This window comes from Bos indicus x Bos taurus, chromosome X (genome assembly GCF_003369695.1).
Source record: "Bos indicus x Bos taurus breed Angus x Brahman F1 hybrid chromosome X, Bos_hybrid_MaternalHap_v2.0, whole genome shotgun sequence".
NCBI classification, from domain to species: domain Eukaryota; kingdom Metazoa; phylum Chordata; class Mammalia; order Artiodactyla; family Bovidae; genus Bos; species Bos indicus x Bos taurus.
The window spans coordinates 11,468,098-11,484,450 of record NC_040105.1 but is presented as its reverse complement, the minus strand read 5'-3'; the positions used below and the strand labels follow the sequence as shown (position 1 = coordinate 11,484,450).

The 16,353-nt window shown below is 44.1% G+C and overlaps 1 protein-coding gene across 7 annotated transcripts in view; it reads left to right on the top strand.

Annotated features, from left to right (window-relative positions):
• GPM6B (glycoprotein M6B) overlaps positions 1-16,353 on the top strand; it is a 161,616-nt gene that overhangs the window by 120,642 nt on the left and 24,621 nt on the right. For 3 of the 7 annotated variants that reach the window (XM_027533083.1, XM_027533082.1, XM_027533084.1), the window contains exon 2: positions 3,451-3,570. The exons of the other annotated variants lie outside the window; for them this stretch is intronic. In XM_027533083.1, coding sequence (XP_027388884.1) covers positions 3,451-3,570 — 120 coding nt within the window. The remainder of the gene's footprint in view (positions 1-3,450; positions 3,571-16,353) is intronic. 7 annotated transcript variants of the gene reach the window in all.

The following is a 16,353-nucleotide window of genomic DNA, read 5'->3' as shown; positions in this document are numbered from 1 at the left end:
CCTGCAGTTTAGTTATATAGCCTCATCCCTAAATCGCAGCATCTGAGTCAATGGGGGGAAAGTGTCCACAGCATTATTTTTATTTTCTTTCGTCAACCCCCCCCCCCATCGTTTGTGTCGTGCCCATCTTTGGCGATGACCACTCAGTTCTCTGTCTCACCTCAGCCTCAACCATAAATAGTATGCAGTTGGCCAAGAAGTTCGTTGGGATTTTTCGGTTCCCTCTTATGGAAAAACGCAATCAAACTTCTTGACCAAGACCATTTCCGAGATGTCATAGTATTCTGTGCTTCCTCGAGAATATCCAGAGGTCTCCTGCCCATGTCTCCCTCCTACTCTCTAAGGGGAGCATTTGCAGTCTTCCCACTGAAGAGCAGAAGCTGAAATCTTCCTGCATCTGAATGTTTTCCCCACTTCTTGGCAGTTGGCAGTCCAGAAAGGATGCCATTTTAAAACACTCCCCAAGCTGAGGTGTCCCCTCATGATCACGTGACTCCTTTTTAGATTTTGGGCCCCTGTTCTTTTAAACAAAACATATCCTATGTTCTTTAAAATTTTATAATTTGATGCTTACTGTCTTTAAGTTTGGCTCAGAGATACAAAATAGAGGGTTTTCTTTCCCTCCATATGGAAAGATGAATTGTTGTCCAGAGGCCTTGTCACGCACTTACTGACCCTGTCTCCACACCTACAGGAGGAGGAAGAATGCTGAACTGAGTGTCTTGGGCATAGCCACCAGGCTTTACTCAGAAAACACGTTAGCGTTGGGCAGTGCATGGTTTTTCACTGTCATTGCCAAGCAGCTTGTGCCCATATGAGGGGATGAGGGCAGAGAAGGGATGGGCTGTTGACAGACATTTCCTGAATTGCCTACCCTGCCTTGGGTGAGGTTAGTGTGGTTGGGGGTCGGGGTAAGGGTGGGGACCTGGAGACCCGTTGCTTGATCCACAAGGTCCCAGGATATTCTCTTGCATGCAGCCAACTATTTATCTGGCAGACATAGATTGGGCACCTGCTGTGTATTGGACTTGGAGAGAGAAATTTTTTGAAAGGAGGGTGAAAACTTTTCAGATAGAAGTGATTGAGCTACAGAGGGCTTATAGCCACTTTAACCAGGAGTATGACTTGGTCTCCTGGTTCTTTCCATTGGCCCCAGTGGGTTGCCCTGCTTTTGGAGAATATAGCACAACCCACGGTGTGAGAGAAACTCCCCTGAAGAGTAAACCAAAACTCTAAATGCAGGAAAGGCTGAGAGTTCAGAACTTTTAAGAACCCTGAAATAGCATCAGGAGCTTGGGATCTGAAACACGTCTTGATGCACAGAAGCACAGTTTACCTCCAGACAGACCTCAGTAAAAGAGTAGAGACAGTGACAGCACAGGCCACAGTTGGATAACCTGCCCTCTGGAGTCATATCACCCACATTTACGCACAGGCTCCTCCCTCCAGCTGTGTGGTCATGGGCAAATAACTTAACTCTCAGTTGCCCCTAGGTTCTTCATTTGTAAAGCTAGAGTAGTAAGAGTACCTCCTTCATAGGATGGTTGTGACAAATACCTTGATCTCAAATGATTGAGGTCATGGTAACAGTGAGACTGTTTTTAATCTTATGTATTGGCATATCCCAAATGTTCTAAGCTGTGATTGCTTAGGAAGGTATCTGATTTAAACCTAATGCATGTGTAGAGGCCATCTAAAATTCACAGCTAAGGCAGACCCATCTCCTCTGACCCTAAACAGGGTCCTGAAATAAATTGCTTGAGGAAATCAGATCCCTGTGATTCCAGGTGGGAGACTTTGAAGTGTGTCCAATATTCTATTGGAGATCAAAGAAGCCCAACTAAAGAAATTGTGGACTGACTGGCATAACAACCATGGACTGAGCAAAAATTCTTTTTGAAAGGACTGTCTTGAAACTTAGGACTCAAACTTTGGAAAGACTAAAGTGATTGGTAGAATCAGAACATGTGACATTCCTTAAAAATGTATTGACTTAAATAGTTTTGCCTGTGTTACACATAGTTTTTTTAAAAAAAACTTTAACACTTTGCATTAAAAAAAACTTCCTGAGGGAACAGGTGTAACACGCTTTGTGTGGTGCCCAGCACGTTGTAGCACACATCTCCATTTAACAACAGAACCAGCGGCAGTAAAAATACTTTCATTGTGCAGTTCTGATCTTGTCCTCACATCCTTTTCCCCCCCTCTCAAATGCCTTTAACTCTCTTTAATGTCTCTAAAAAACATTACTTTATCATGAAACCAAAGAGATTTGCCCTAAAACACCACCTAGAACCGTAGGTCTCCACTTCCCAAGTGGAAATACCACGAGAGTTTTCAGAGACTGTGGAGAGCAGAGTCGGGTTTCATAATGGCTGGGGAGGTGTTCAGTGGATCTGCTCGGGGCATTTGCTCTTTTACCTTACCATGTGATGGTTTGCCTAGTCCTTATCCTCAGTGGTCTAAGATGCTCGATGGGGCATTATAATGTGCTCTTCTGATGGAATAATTCCCCCACATCAATGTCAGCACCATTTGTTTAATCCTTAAATATTTGTGGCACCCCGGAAGCCATAACCCATCATTAGGTTTGATAGGATTCTCAGCTAGAAACTGGCCACAGCGACCTTATGGTCTCTTGGGATTTCAGGGTTGTAATTCAGCTAACAGTTACCAGCATCTGATTCTGTGTCAGGCAAGTTGGTAGATAGTTTTCTGTCCGGTTCCCTAAGAAGTATGAGATATAGTCAGATTACTAGTTGGGACCTACTTGAGTCCCCAGGAGGCCACTTGTCACCTTGTGTGTGAGGAAGCCCTGCTTCAAGCCCAATGCCCACAGCCCTTTCTCTGTCAAGACACTGGGAGATAATTGGAACAAGATTGAATGTGGAAAATTCTAGACTCTGATGTCCTGAGCTTAGATGAGATGACAGAGAATACTGCTGATGTCATTGGGAAAACAGGAGTGTCACCTAAGATTCAGCAGACCATGGGGTTATTGGCTGGAACTAGCTACCATTAGAGCAAGCCTGGGTTCACCTTCACTTATGTAGCTACAATGATGATTGTGCTCTGTGGGTCTGAAAGGGAACTGAACAGAAAGAAAAAATACAATGGTGAGAAGCCAGCTTTTCCTTATCAACAGTATCTGCCCAAAATGAGCATTTGGAGGGGTAAGGAGGATTGGGAGGAGATGGAGAAAATAGAGAAGGAAAATACTGGTGATTTTTTTTTTTGTCAACTTAAATTCAAAAATGGAGGAGGAGATGCTAACGTTCTCAGCATATCATGCCGAGTTGATAAGATGGTACTGCAAGGTTGCAGTTCAATAGCGTTTTTTGTGTATTCGTCGTTTCCTTTAATTATATGGTAAAAGAATACATTAAAATGCTGATGTAGAATCTTTGCTGGAGATAGAGACACTGACTCTTTGCCACCTGAAATTGGCAGTGAACAGCAGAGCTGAAATGGAAATTGGCAGGTACCACTGGATGTACCCAGGCTCAAAGAACCACCAGTACCGTCCCGTGCCAACCCTGGGGGACAGGGCTAACCCCTTGAGCAGTCCAGGTAAATACAGCCTCGGGGTGCATTCGCATAGCAACTCAACTGTTATCTTTAATATGATTTGTGATAGCTCTTTTGGTTTGGTGCTGTTTTCTGTTTTGCTTGATGCATTCATTTGTTCACAGGGGCTGGGGTGGAAGTGGCCCTTTAAACATTGTTTTCATCATCTTTCTTTTTCTCTCTTCCTCTCCATTCCACCCCATCTTTCCCCTCTTTCTTCTCCCTCCTCCCTATTTTCTCCCCCTCACCTCTTCTTCTCAAAGGGAGCAAGGTGCAATGAGATGTGCCTTGGAGTTAAGCATGAAATGTCTAATATTTGAACCACCAGTGGGGTGGGGCAGTCATATGTGCCCATCATGGGACCAAGAACTGAACTGGGACATTTGAGGAGCCTGGGCTCTGAGAGTGCTGTCAGTGGCCCCAAACATCTCTCTGGCCACATGGCTCTTCAGTCCTCTGATTTATTAACATCAGTCTGTTACCTTTGAGAAGGAAAACTCAAAGCCCATGAAATGAGGATCATATACTTGGGTACTTGACCCCATCAGGTAGGTCCATGGGGTCCGATCTCTAGTCTCCTTGCTCAGAGGAACACTGGCCTCTCAAAACATCTAAGTGCTGGGTCTGAGTAAACTGTGCATCAGCCCGTCTGGGGACCTGGAAGGGGAGAAACCTGAGCGATATGCACACCCACCCTCCACATCCCTGAAGTCCACACAGAGCTAAGATTCAGTGGTTTTAAATTACTTAAAATGGGAATACAAAGGGATGGTGGTGGGTCAGAGAAACACTCCAGGCTTCAAGTTATTGCTGGAATTCTGTGTGAACCCATAGCATTGTTCATCCGAAATGTCTTCTTACTTCTGCAAGAATAAATCAGAAATGACAGCATAGAACCGAAAAGTCTAGAAAGAGCAATCTAGAGGTACAATGTAAGACCTACACTGAGTTACAAAGTCATAGCACCTGTCATTCACTTAATAATTAAAACTTTTTTCCTTTAAAACCTGAATTGTGGCTTCAGGTTAATTAACATGAAATCTGTGTTTGGATTTAGTTCTATGCGTTGAGTGACATATTCCTTCACTCCATCTCTGGCCACTAGGCGCCAGCTCTGTGTGCCTGTGTAGTGCCGGCTCGAAGAGGTGAGCAAGAAATGCCACCAGACATTTGTTCTCTTGGAGCCTTTGAAGGATGGAAGGTTCTAGAAGCTTGATTTCTTTAAAATTGCCATTAGGCGTGATGTATCCATACAGTGGAATACTGTGTGGCGGTGAGAAGGAATGAAGGACGCATACTGCAACACAGATGGGTCTCAGAAACAGGATGCTGAGTCAAAGATGACACATGAGAGCAAATACTGCAGGGTTCCACTGACATGAAATGGCAAATCCAGAGAGACAGAAAATAGCTGAGTGAGTGCCGGAGGCTGGGGGAGGCAGCGCTGGGGAGTGACTGCTGAGGGTACAAGGATCCTTTATGGAGTGATGGAGATGTTTTCAAATTAGATTGTGGTGATGGTTACACCATGCTGTAAATTGACTCAAAACCACACTGGTCCGTACACTTAAAAAGGTGAATTTTCTATGTAAACTTAGCTCAAAAGCCTCCCCCGCTCCCCGCCCTGAAAAGGAAAATATGTATAATTGAATGGCAGAGAGGGAAAGAGAACGGGCAGTACTTGTTAACATGACAAGAAGGTCTCCACATTATCTGTAACGGCTGGGCTAAATTCTTAATTTAGTTAAGAATTCAGAAGAGTTGGGGCTTTTGAAAAGTGATGTGGTGCACATACCGTATGCACTTGCCGTGTCCCCAGCAAGGTCCAGGTGCGCCCCTCAAGTCCAACACATGGATCTTTCTGGAGCACTGAACTTAGGTCAGGGACATCTGCGAACAGCATCTGGGCCATTCAAGGTCAGTTCTGGATATCAAGGGAATTCAGAGCAGAATGGGTTTCACTGCCAGATGAACTCCACTCCCACCCCACCCCCAAAAAGAAACCAACCTTAGTTTTCAGAGGTTCGAGAATTCTGGAGTGGTATGATGAGAAACTGTAGAACTCTAATAGTTAATCACATGGCTGGTGATGTTTCAGCTGAGAATTCCAGGATCAAGCAGGTTCTTGTCAGAGGGGGAGAAAGAAAATCCCCAGAGGGAGGGACTGAACCTAGCCATGGTGTCACCTTCCCAGTGGCCCAGAGATTTTGCTGTCTCCTCAGTCAGCGCAGTTGCCATTCTGTGCTTAGATCCCAAACCAGATGGTGTGAGGGAAAAAATAGACGATTCCATATGGCTCTTGTGTCTTTTATTTTCCCCGTTTGCAGAGTTCTCAGTTTCTTTCCAGTGGGGGACAGACAGTGGGAAGAGGTTTTGGTCCACGCCGACGGGGAGATCTTTACCAAAGGAAAATGCAGGCACTGTGGCAGAGACCTCCTCCCCCAAACTGCTTACTCCCCGTGAGGGACGTCAAGGTGCTCCCAGTTTCCTTTGCCTCAGTCGTTTCCCATCTTCCTTTTTGGGTGAAACTTCTCTGTGGAGTTACATTTTTAGCACTTGGATAGTGAATCCTTCACCATCTGTACTGCTTTCTTCTTTCTGAATTAACTTCTTTGACCAGGTGGCATCCACATCTTCTTTGGGCCTCCAGGAAATCAAGGGGCGGGTGGCCACAAGGGCCACCTCAGGTGACACTGCCTTGGGGACCTAGGCCTGAGGCAGTGGCACTTGGGAAATAAGGAGCCCTTTGGGCTTCAGTTGTGTTCGATGGAATATTGTGCTTAGCGTGTAGGGTGTGGTTCAGGCTACTGCAGTTGTCACAAGGGCTTCAGTCAGTGTCATCAGAGAGAATTCAGATCCTCTCTTCCACGTGCGGTCCATGGGCCAGCAGGATCAGCATCCCCTAGAAGCTTGTTACAAATGCAGAGTCTCAGGCCACCCCGAGGCCTGCTGAATCCAAGTCTGCATTTTCAGAACTTTCCAGATGATTCCTGGGCATAATGCAGTTCGAGAAGCACTAATTGAGAGCAAGGTCCAAAAGCAAGAAGGGAGAAGACAGAAGGAATTGAAGAGGTGGATTTACCCTCAAAAGTCTGAGAAATCGCTGTGTTTTCCATTGTCCTTTCTGTCCCTCTTTATGGGGAGGCAGGTGTAAGAATTGCCAGTCATTAATGCACTGAGTCCTGGTTAGTTTGAAAGGCCGGTGACCTTGGATTCTCTTAGCCACTTGTCTGAAAATGTGCCTCCTCTTATTTCTTTGTTTAAAATCGTGGTGAATGAGAATGGGGGATGGGGCAGTGAAAATGGGTCCAGCTTGTCTCCTTCTGGAGAAAGCGAGGAGAAAGCAGTTGATAGGAGTTGGGAGAAGTTCTCAAATGCCCCTCATGATCTTGAATATAATACAGTGACATGTAAGATGCTGTCACCTAATACAGCTGTAAGCTAAAAGACCAAGAATGACTATTCAGACACTGGTAAATCTGTGTAGTTCCGCATTCAGTCTACCAGGTAAGGAGTACAAAAACCACTCCCTTCAGCAGTTGCCAGTTCCCCTCCTGTTGTTGTCGTGGATGAGTCACTAAGTCATGTCCAAGTCTTTTGCGACCCTATGAACTGTAGCCCTCCAGGCTCCTCTGTCCATGGGATTTCCCAGGCAAGAATACTGGAGTGGGTTGCCATGCCCTCCTTCAGGGGATCTTCCAGACCCAGGGATCGAACCCACATCTCCTGCATTGGCAGGCCGGTTCTTTACCACTGAGCCAGCAGGGAAGCCCTTTCTGGCCAGCTCACAAATCCTAATGGCTCTAATGCTTGGACTCAGATGTTTTAGATAATTCCAGAAGTCCAAAGAGATCACCCTCTCACATACGGATTAGAACTAAAGGTGTGGGGAGAGCATGAGGAATGTTGGTATTTGGCTGAGTGTTGAGCAGGAAGCCCCCGTGTTGGGATTTCCATGGCCAAGATTCCCGGGCAGCCATGGAAATCCCAACACAATGGAAATCCCAACACAGGGGCTTCCTGCTCAACACTCGGCCAAATACTAACATTCCTGCTTGCTCAGTACTGTGCATCAGGTCCCACTGTGGGCTCCTCCTATCTGCCCAGGTGGGACCTGAGAAGGCAGGCCCCTTGAGATCCCTAGCCTTTCTCCCTCTGGCCCCCTAGCCTGGGACTTCTCTGCCATGGATCCACTCTATAGAGTGACACCTGAGATGTGAGAGTCCTGGGAAATGCTGTTGGATTTGGTGTTACACTGTCTTGTCACACTGTCCTAACCTATAGTTGTAAGGCAACTATGTTTGAGGCCTTTTCTGAAAACACTTGAACTGTATTTCAAGGTGGGGAGCCTGTAATCTCTCTGTGTGCATCTTTGGTCTCTGTTGCTGGTCATGTGTGGACTATAGCCCGGGGTCTGATGGTGTCGTGTGAGTTTTCGGGCAGGGCAACTGATCCCCGGAGTCTGGCTGGAGAAGCATTCTCGGTTTACACAACCATGGCCAGGGGAAGCACCCAGCATGTGTGTCTGATGGCTGCCACTGACTGAAGGTGTTTCAGGTTACCTGGAGGTGAACAATGGACTCAGTACAAGCATGTTCTAGCCCGGGTTCATGCCATAATGTTTCTGAGTTTTTAAAGAGTTCTTTGCATTTTGTTTTCTGCTGTGGATTATTTATTCTATTTTCAAATTACCTGCAGTTTTCACCCCAAAATGTGCCAGTATAGGGCAGGTAACTATTTTATAACTTATTTACCAAAGGCTATTATGTCAGTCATATACATAGTTTTTCATTTACAAATGTTCAACTTTTTATCAGCTATACTGTTGGTATATGCTTAGCACTCAATTATCTAGCAGTGGCTGCCACTGTGTCTGTGACATACAGAACTCCCTTTGCCTTTCAGTCTTGTGTCTATTCCTCAGCTCAGAGCAGACAAAGAAAGAAGAGATGAAAAGCAGATCGGTCAGAACTGAGTGTCTATCTGGGGCTTTCTCTCAGGTACAGCATCTGGTTTTAGAGAAACTGACTTGGATTATTCAAAGCAGCAATTTATAGTCTCTTAGAAACAGTGACATCTTATCTTCATTACCTTTATAATACCACCCCCCCCCCGTGTTGTATGTTTTCAGTTTGAGTTAATTAAAATTAATTTTGTCTTGAACTCTTTTGCCTGCCCCCCTGCCCCAGAGAGCTAACTGGAGACATTGGGAAGCAGCTCAAGTCTGCTTTTAGAGGTTAGTCTTCCCACCTCCCCAAGCTGTGTCCTTTTGTGGGTCCCTGTTCACTCACAAATAGGCCACACATACACCCATACCCGTGTGTTTCTAGATCTGTCAAAAGCTTTTGTGAAACGGCTTGTGCACCGGGAAGCAGAAAGCTCTGGAGGTCTGAGTCATCTAGGTATGGTGAGACTTTCTCTGAAGAGCAGCCTGTGTTTTCTCTAGGAACTTCCAGAGTCAGTGCTTTCACCCCAAGGAGTAACTCTAGTGGTGAAATGTCAGGCCAGTAGGAGCAAAACAGGTCTTTTCTGTGGTCTTAAGACAACCCTGTTCATGGTCATGTGCTCTTTCCCAGTGGTGATAGATGGAGATTCTGGAGATCTATGAGGACTTGGCTTAAACCAGGCTGATGATCACAACTGTGTTTCACCACACAAAAATCGCAACTGAGTTTTTGTGAATAAAGTTTTATTAGAACCAGCTATGGTCATTCATTTACAGATTGTCTGTGGCTGCTTTCCTACAAAAACAGCAAAATTGAGTAGTTTCAGCCATATGCTCTGCAAAGCCAAAGAGAATTATTATCTGGCCCTTTCCATTAAAAAAAAAAAAAAAGCCAAGCCCTGACTTAGAGTGATTGTATTCTTAGCACTCATTATAAATCCAGTCACTTATGGTAGGCAAGACCTAAACATTTTGCTAGTCACTCAGTTTCCTAAAATCTCCACCCAAGATCCCTCACCTTCTTCTCTCCAGGCTCCAGAATCCTTGCTCCCTGGGGTACTGGTTGTTCACAGGCTTTAGGCTAAAGCTCAGTCTTTCTTCAGAGGGTCCCTTGACTCTTTCTGGAAGCTCAGGCCCTTTGGCCTCTTACAAGCCCTTTTCTGAGTGTTCCCACAAGAAACCAAGTCCTGTTAAATAGACACCATGGGCTGTTTTCATCAATTACTCCATTTGTTGTACTTTAGCGAGTTTTATTTTCTGTGTTAAGTAAAAGAATCACCAAGGATGCTGGTTAAACGTTCAGATTGCCAGATTCCCCCTTTGGGGTGGGCCCCAGGAATTTGATTTGTTTTAATAAGCTCCCCAGGCAATTCAGAGCCACACTGAAGTCTGACCACCACTACTATATATGTGGAGGATCAAAATCTTAATGGAGAAAATAGTTCCTCATGATAACATCTTTGGTAAAGTATTGTTTCAGGTCAAAATACCTTTCTGAAGGGCAACATAAACTTGAAATTGAAAGGCAACTTGTATACATGTTTTCTATCAAGATGCCCAAAGCCAAATCACCACATCCCTAGCAGAGAGTAAATTTGAAGCAAACTTCTCTTGATGTTTTAAGATTGTCATTGCATCTTTGTGTCACTGCATTTTTTAAAAAAAATGCTTTAAAGATTCTATTGTAGAGCTGCAGGCATATACCAGAGCTGAAGCTGTGTATTAGTTATCTACTGTTGCATGACAGATTAATCTTACACTCGATAGTCAGAAACAACAACATATATCATCTCAATTTCTGTAGGTCAGGAGTCTGGACTCTGCTTAGCTGTCTCTGGGTCTCTAACAAGGCTGTGACTGAAAGCATTGGCCAGGGCTGTAGTTTCATCTGAAGGCTCAACCATAGAAGAATCCACTGCCTAGATCACTTTTTGTGGTTGTTGTCAGGACTCAGTTCCTCAAAGGCTGTGGAACTGAGGGCCTCGGCTACTCACTAGCTCTTGGCCCAAGACCTCCCTTGATTCTTTGCCATGTGGGCTTTCCCATATCTCCCTCATGACGTGGCGGCTGACTTCATCAGAGAGAGTGGGTGATAGAGTGTGCCAGCAATAGAGAGAGTGCTAGGAAGATGGAAGTCAGTTTTTTGAAACCTAATCAGGGAAGCTAGTCAGTAGGTTTAGCCCATACTTTGGGGGAGGGTATGAATATCAGGAGGTGAGGACCATTGGGGGTATCTTAGAAGGCTACCTGCTGCAAGCCATATAAATGTTTCAAAATGGAAATGCATCACGTGTCCCCTTAAAGCACTGGCTTCTCTGCTTAATGACAGTAGCCCCTACACTTTCCTGTCACCAAGTAGCCCATAGGTTCTGTAGCTGTAGGATATCTCCCTCCCCCACCACCAGCCCACCCCACCCAGCTCGATGTGGTTGTTAAGGCTCCTGACTTTTGCTGCCAATCCTTAGTTTCCAAAAGGGATTTATAACCTTTTACCATTACTAGCATCTTTTGTAAAAATTGAACTTAAGAAGCATATCTTGAAAGGAAAAGGAAAAGAAAAAGGTCATTTTTAAAAACTTTTTTTGAGTTACAGTTGATATGCACAACGTGCATACATGTAAAGTGACCTGTTGGATCAGCTTTGACATACATACGTGCCCATGAAACGAGCAAAAAATTGACATGTCTGCCAATCCCCCAGGTCCCTTTGTAAGCCCTTTCTTTCCACACAACTACTGATTCGCCCTCTGTCTCTGGGTGAGTTGATATTTTCTGGAGTGGCCCCTAAGAAAATTCGTTCACATATATTCTCTCTTGTTTTCTCACCGAGCCATGCCTGTAAAATGCTGTGTGACTTTGCTTCACAGCTCCAAGCTTTGTCTGGTTTTTACCCTTCCTGCCTTCATTGAATACACCCTGCGCCCTTTGAATAAAACTCAAAAAGACGCATTCTGCTACCACCCACAGTGGAAGAGTTTAGTTTGCACCCACTGCAGTTCAGCCTACACGCTAGCACCAGATTAATCTCTTAAAAGCACACCTCAGATCATGTCACTCGCCTGTTCACAAACCTTCCCTCTCTCCTTACTGCCTACAAAATGAAGCACCCAGGGCTGCAGGCTGGCTCAGAGACCTCCCCACAGGAGGGCCTTGCCTGCCTCTCCAGCTTGTCTCCTGACACTGTCCCAATGCCCTTGACAAACTCCACCACACACGCCCTCAACTTTCCCTACTGGCGCCTAACCACATCAGTCCTGTTCTTCACTCATGCCTGTCAATCTCTCCTAACCACAGGATCCTTCTGTTCTTAAAGGCCTGTCTACACCACTGCCACCCACACGCCCCTTCCTAAGCTCCCCACACTAAGCCAAGGAGATGCCTCTACCTCCTTCCCCATGTCCCTGAGTCACCTCGCTCTTCATTCTACTTGAATATTTCTGCTGTGTTTGTGTCCCTCACCCCACTCCAAACTGTCAAGTCCAGGAGGGCAAACCAAATCCCTGCAGCTCCCAGTATGGTGCCTTGCACATAGCAGCAATTCAATAGACACTCACTGAACTCAGTGCAATCTAGCAACACATAGACACTGAAACCTAGATGGTCAAGGAGGTTGAGTGATGCTAAAGCTTAATATTGCAGGGGCACCTCAAATTTCCTGAACACCCTGCAGGAAATCTCTGTGCTCTTAAAACCTCTGTCATTTAGATTTAGAGCTAGCTTTCCAAAGAGTCTAACACAACTGAGCAAGCACACACTCATCCCCAGCTTGCCTAGATTTCCCTGGTTCTTCTCTCCCCACTTCACTAGGCTTAGAGCACACATATGGTCTTTAGGAAAAACCTAAGCCAGTCCCCACAGAAGGTGAAGGACGGGACTAACAAGATCTCTGTCTTAACTTTATTTGCTCTCACCATGTGAACATAGCTTTCCTTTTCTGTGCTTGCTTATCTCCTACTCCAAGCCATATTGCACATGTGAGAGGCTCATCAATTGTGAGATGTTGCACAACATGTCACAAAAATGAAAAGTTTTGATTTCACAGATTTTAGGACCAGATTTGAGAAGGATATCCCCCCCCAAAAAAACAGTTCTCTTTATATCATTAAAAATAGTTTCAGTGTTCTTGGCATTATACAGTTGGACTTGTACATTAATGACTCTAAGAAGGTCTTAAGAGAACTAGGAAGCAAGCTATCATTTGGGTGTTTTCTTAGGTCTTTAGCAGGAAGCTCCCGTGTCCACTGACTTCATGATACCTTCTTAATGGTACATACCAGTAGTTTACGGACTTTGGGGTGTAAAGTCCCTTTACTCTCTTAAAAATAATTGAAGGCCCTGAAAGCTTTTGCTCATGTGGGTTATATCTCTAGGTATTTTTTGTATTAGAAATTATAACTAAGATATTACTTAAGTAATGTTTTCATCATAGAAGTTAAAAGTTATATAATTTATTTTTATATTGTCTTTATTAGTATTTGACCTCAGAAATAGATTATATTCTATCCTTTAAAAAATAATGAACTTATTTAAAATGTTACTAATAAATCCATAACCCGGTAACAAAAATAATGTTTGAGAAAGATAACTCTTCCCAAACAAGGCAAAGCTTGAGTGAGAAGAGCAGCACTGTTTTACATTTTATCAGATCTCTGTAATATCTGGCTTAATATTCAACAGCTGTTATCTTTACATCTGCCTCTGCCCTCACTCACAGGCATCTTGGAGCATCTAGTTTTTGCTGAAGTGTATGAAGAAAACTCAGTCTCTCACAGATAGGTGGTTGGAGAAGGGAGGAATGTTTTAATGGCCTTTTCATGTTTTTGTGGAACTCTTCCTTGATAATGCACCAAAATCCAGCAAGTGGTTGATTGATAATGTGGAATAAAGATTATTGATAATGTGGAATCTGAAACTGTATTAGTGAACTTTTTCTACTCCGTTCCATTAAAATCTATTGCTCTCCCTTGCAGTCTGATCGGTCTGTATTAGAGAATGATTTTGTAACATCCTTCATTGGTCACTTGGAAAATACCGGTTCTCTGGCTGGTACAAATCTTCCAAGTATTGACACATTTTATTATACCATATCCCAAAAGTCACATTTCATTAACATCACCACTGATTTCATTAGGAAGTTTTCTAAGTACTGGGAAGCTGGGCCTTTCACAGGTGCAAGTTTTCCAAAATTGATTGGCAAGATATTGTCGCTTATTTTCTTTGAAGTTGACAAGCTCATTTGCATCATTTTTAAGAAAATTTGTGCCAGATAACCAAGTCTGTGTGTGTATCATGTTTCAGGTACAGTATTACAATTCAGCATCTGTATACAACATCTGTGTACACTGCAGAGTGGTCATCACCACAAAATCTAGTTACCGTCCATCACCAGACTAACAGTTGACCCCTTCACCCATTTCACCCAACCCCCGACCCCCTTCCTCTCTGGTAACTACCCATCTGTTCTCTGTATCTATGAATTGTTTTTTGTTTTTGGTTTTTTTAGATTCTACATATGAGTGAAATTATATGCTATTTGTCTTTCTCCACCTGACTTACCCTATGTAGCATAATGCCCTCAAGGTCCATCCATGTTGTTGCAAATGGCAAGAATTTGTTCGTTTTTATAGCTGAGTAGTATTTCATTGTGTGTGTATGTGAGATGTACACATAAGATATATATCATCTTTTTTAAATTATTGAAGTATAGTTGGTTTATAATGTTGTGTTAGTTTCTGGTGTACAACAGAGTGATTCAGTTATACATATATTCATTCTTTTTCAATTTTTTTTTCCTGTATAGGTTATTACAGAATATTGAGTATAGTTCCCTATGCTGTGCAATAGGTCATTATTAGTTTTCCATTTTATATATAGTAGTGTGTATATCAGAGAAAGCAGTGGCACCCCACTCCAGTACTCTTGCCTGGAAAATCCCATGGACAGAGGAGCCTGGTGGGCCACAGTCCATGGGGTCGGTAAGAGTCGGACACGGGTGAGTGACTTCACTTTCACTTTTCCCTTTCCTGCACTGGAGAAGGAAATGGCAACCCACTCCAGTGTTCTTGCCTGGAGAATCCCAGGGACAGGGGAGCCTGGTGGGCCGCTGTCTATGGGGTCGCACAGAGTCGGACACGACTGAAGCGACTTAGCAGCAGCAGCAGCAGTGTGTATATGTTAACCCCAAGCTCCTATTTTATCCTTCCTCCACGTATTTCCCCTTAGGTAATCATAAGTTTGTTTTTGAAATCTGTGAGTCTGTTTCTGTATTGTAAATAAGTCCATTTGTATCATTTTTAAAAATTAGGTTCTGCTTATGTGATACATGATGTTTGTCCTTCTCTGACTTAACTCAGTATGATAATCTCTAGGTCCATCCATGTTGCTACAGATGGCATTATTTCATTCTTTTTAATGGCTGAGTAGTATTCCATTGTATATATGTACCACTAAGTGGACATGAATTTGCACAAACTCTGCAAGATAGTGAAGGACAGGGAAGCCTGGTGTACTGCAGTCTATGGGGTCGCAAACAGTCGGAGGTGATTTAGCAACTGAACAACGACATCTTCTTTATCCATTCATCTGTTGATGGACACTGAAGTTGCTTCCCTATCTTGGTAAATAGTGCTGCAATGAACATTGGGTTGCATGCGTCTTTTCAAATTATAGTTTTCTTAGGATATATGCTCAGGCGTGGGATTGCTGGATCATATGGTAGTTCTTGAGCTTCCCAGGTGGCGCTCATAGTAAAAAAAACCTGCCTGCCAGGGCAGGAGACATAAGAGATGTGGGTTCAGGATTGAACCAGAGGAAATGGCAAGCCACTCCAGTATCCTTGCCTGGAGAATCCCATGGACAGAGGAGCCTGGCGAGCTACAGTCCATTGGGTCACAAAGAGTTGGACATGACTGATGTGACTTAGCATGCACGCACGCATGGTAGTTCTTATATCATCTTTATCCATTTATCCATCAGTGGGCATAGGTTGTTTCCATGTCTTGGCTATTATAAGTAATGTTGCAGTGAGCAGAGGTGCATATATCTTTTCAAATTAATGTGGAGACTCCTCAGAAATTAAGAACAGAATTACCAATATAACCAAAGCTGTTTTACTTCTGAGTGTTTATCCAGAGAACAGGAAAACATCGTTGGTGGGAATGTATTGGTGCAGCCACTATGGAAAACAATGGCCCACAGGGGCTCCCTTTTCTCCACACCTTTGCCAACACTTGCTATTTGTTGTCTTTTGGATAGTATTCTGACAGGTATGAGGTGATATCTCATTGTGGTCTTAATTTGCATTTCCCTGATGTTTAGTGAGTGATGTTGAGCATTGTTTATCATATGCCTGTTGGCCATCTGTCTTCTTCCCAAGTCTTAATAACTATACTGTGTTAGTCATTCTTTAAAGAAAAAAACAGCTGTCGGCCAGAAAACAAGATGCTAGTTCAGCTTGAAACTCAGTCGCACTTGAACTTTGCATAGTGCTCTGGTATGCTACCGGAGAAGGCAATGGCACCCCACTCCAGTACTCTTGCCTGGAGAATCCCATGGATGGAGGAGCCTGGTGGGCTGCGGTCCATGGGGTCACTAAGAGTCAGACACGACTGAACGGGTTCACTTTCACTTTTCACTTTCATGCATTGGAGAAGGAAATGGCAACCCACTCCAGTGTTCTTGCCTGGAGAATTCCAGGGACAGGGGAGCCTGGTGGGCTGCCGACTATGGGGTCGTGCAGAGTTGAACACGACTGAAGCGACTTAGCAGCAGCAGCAGCAGCAGCTGGTATGCTACAGAAGTCCTGGATGTGTCCTCATTTCATTGCACAGAATCTTCAAAAG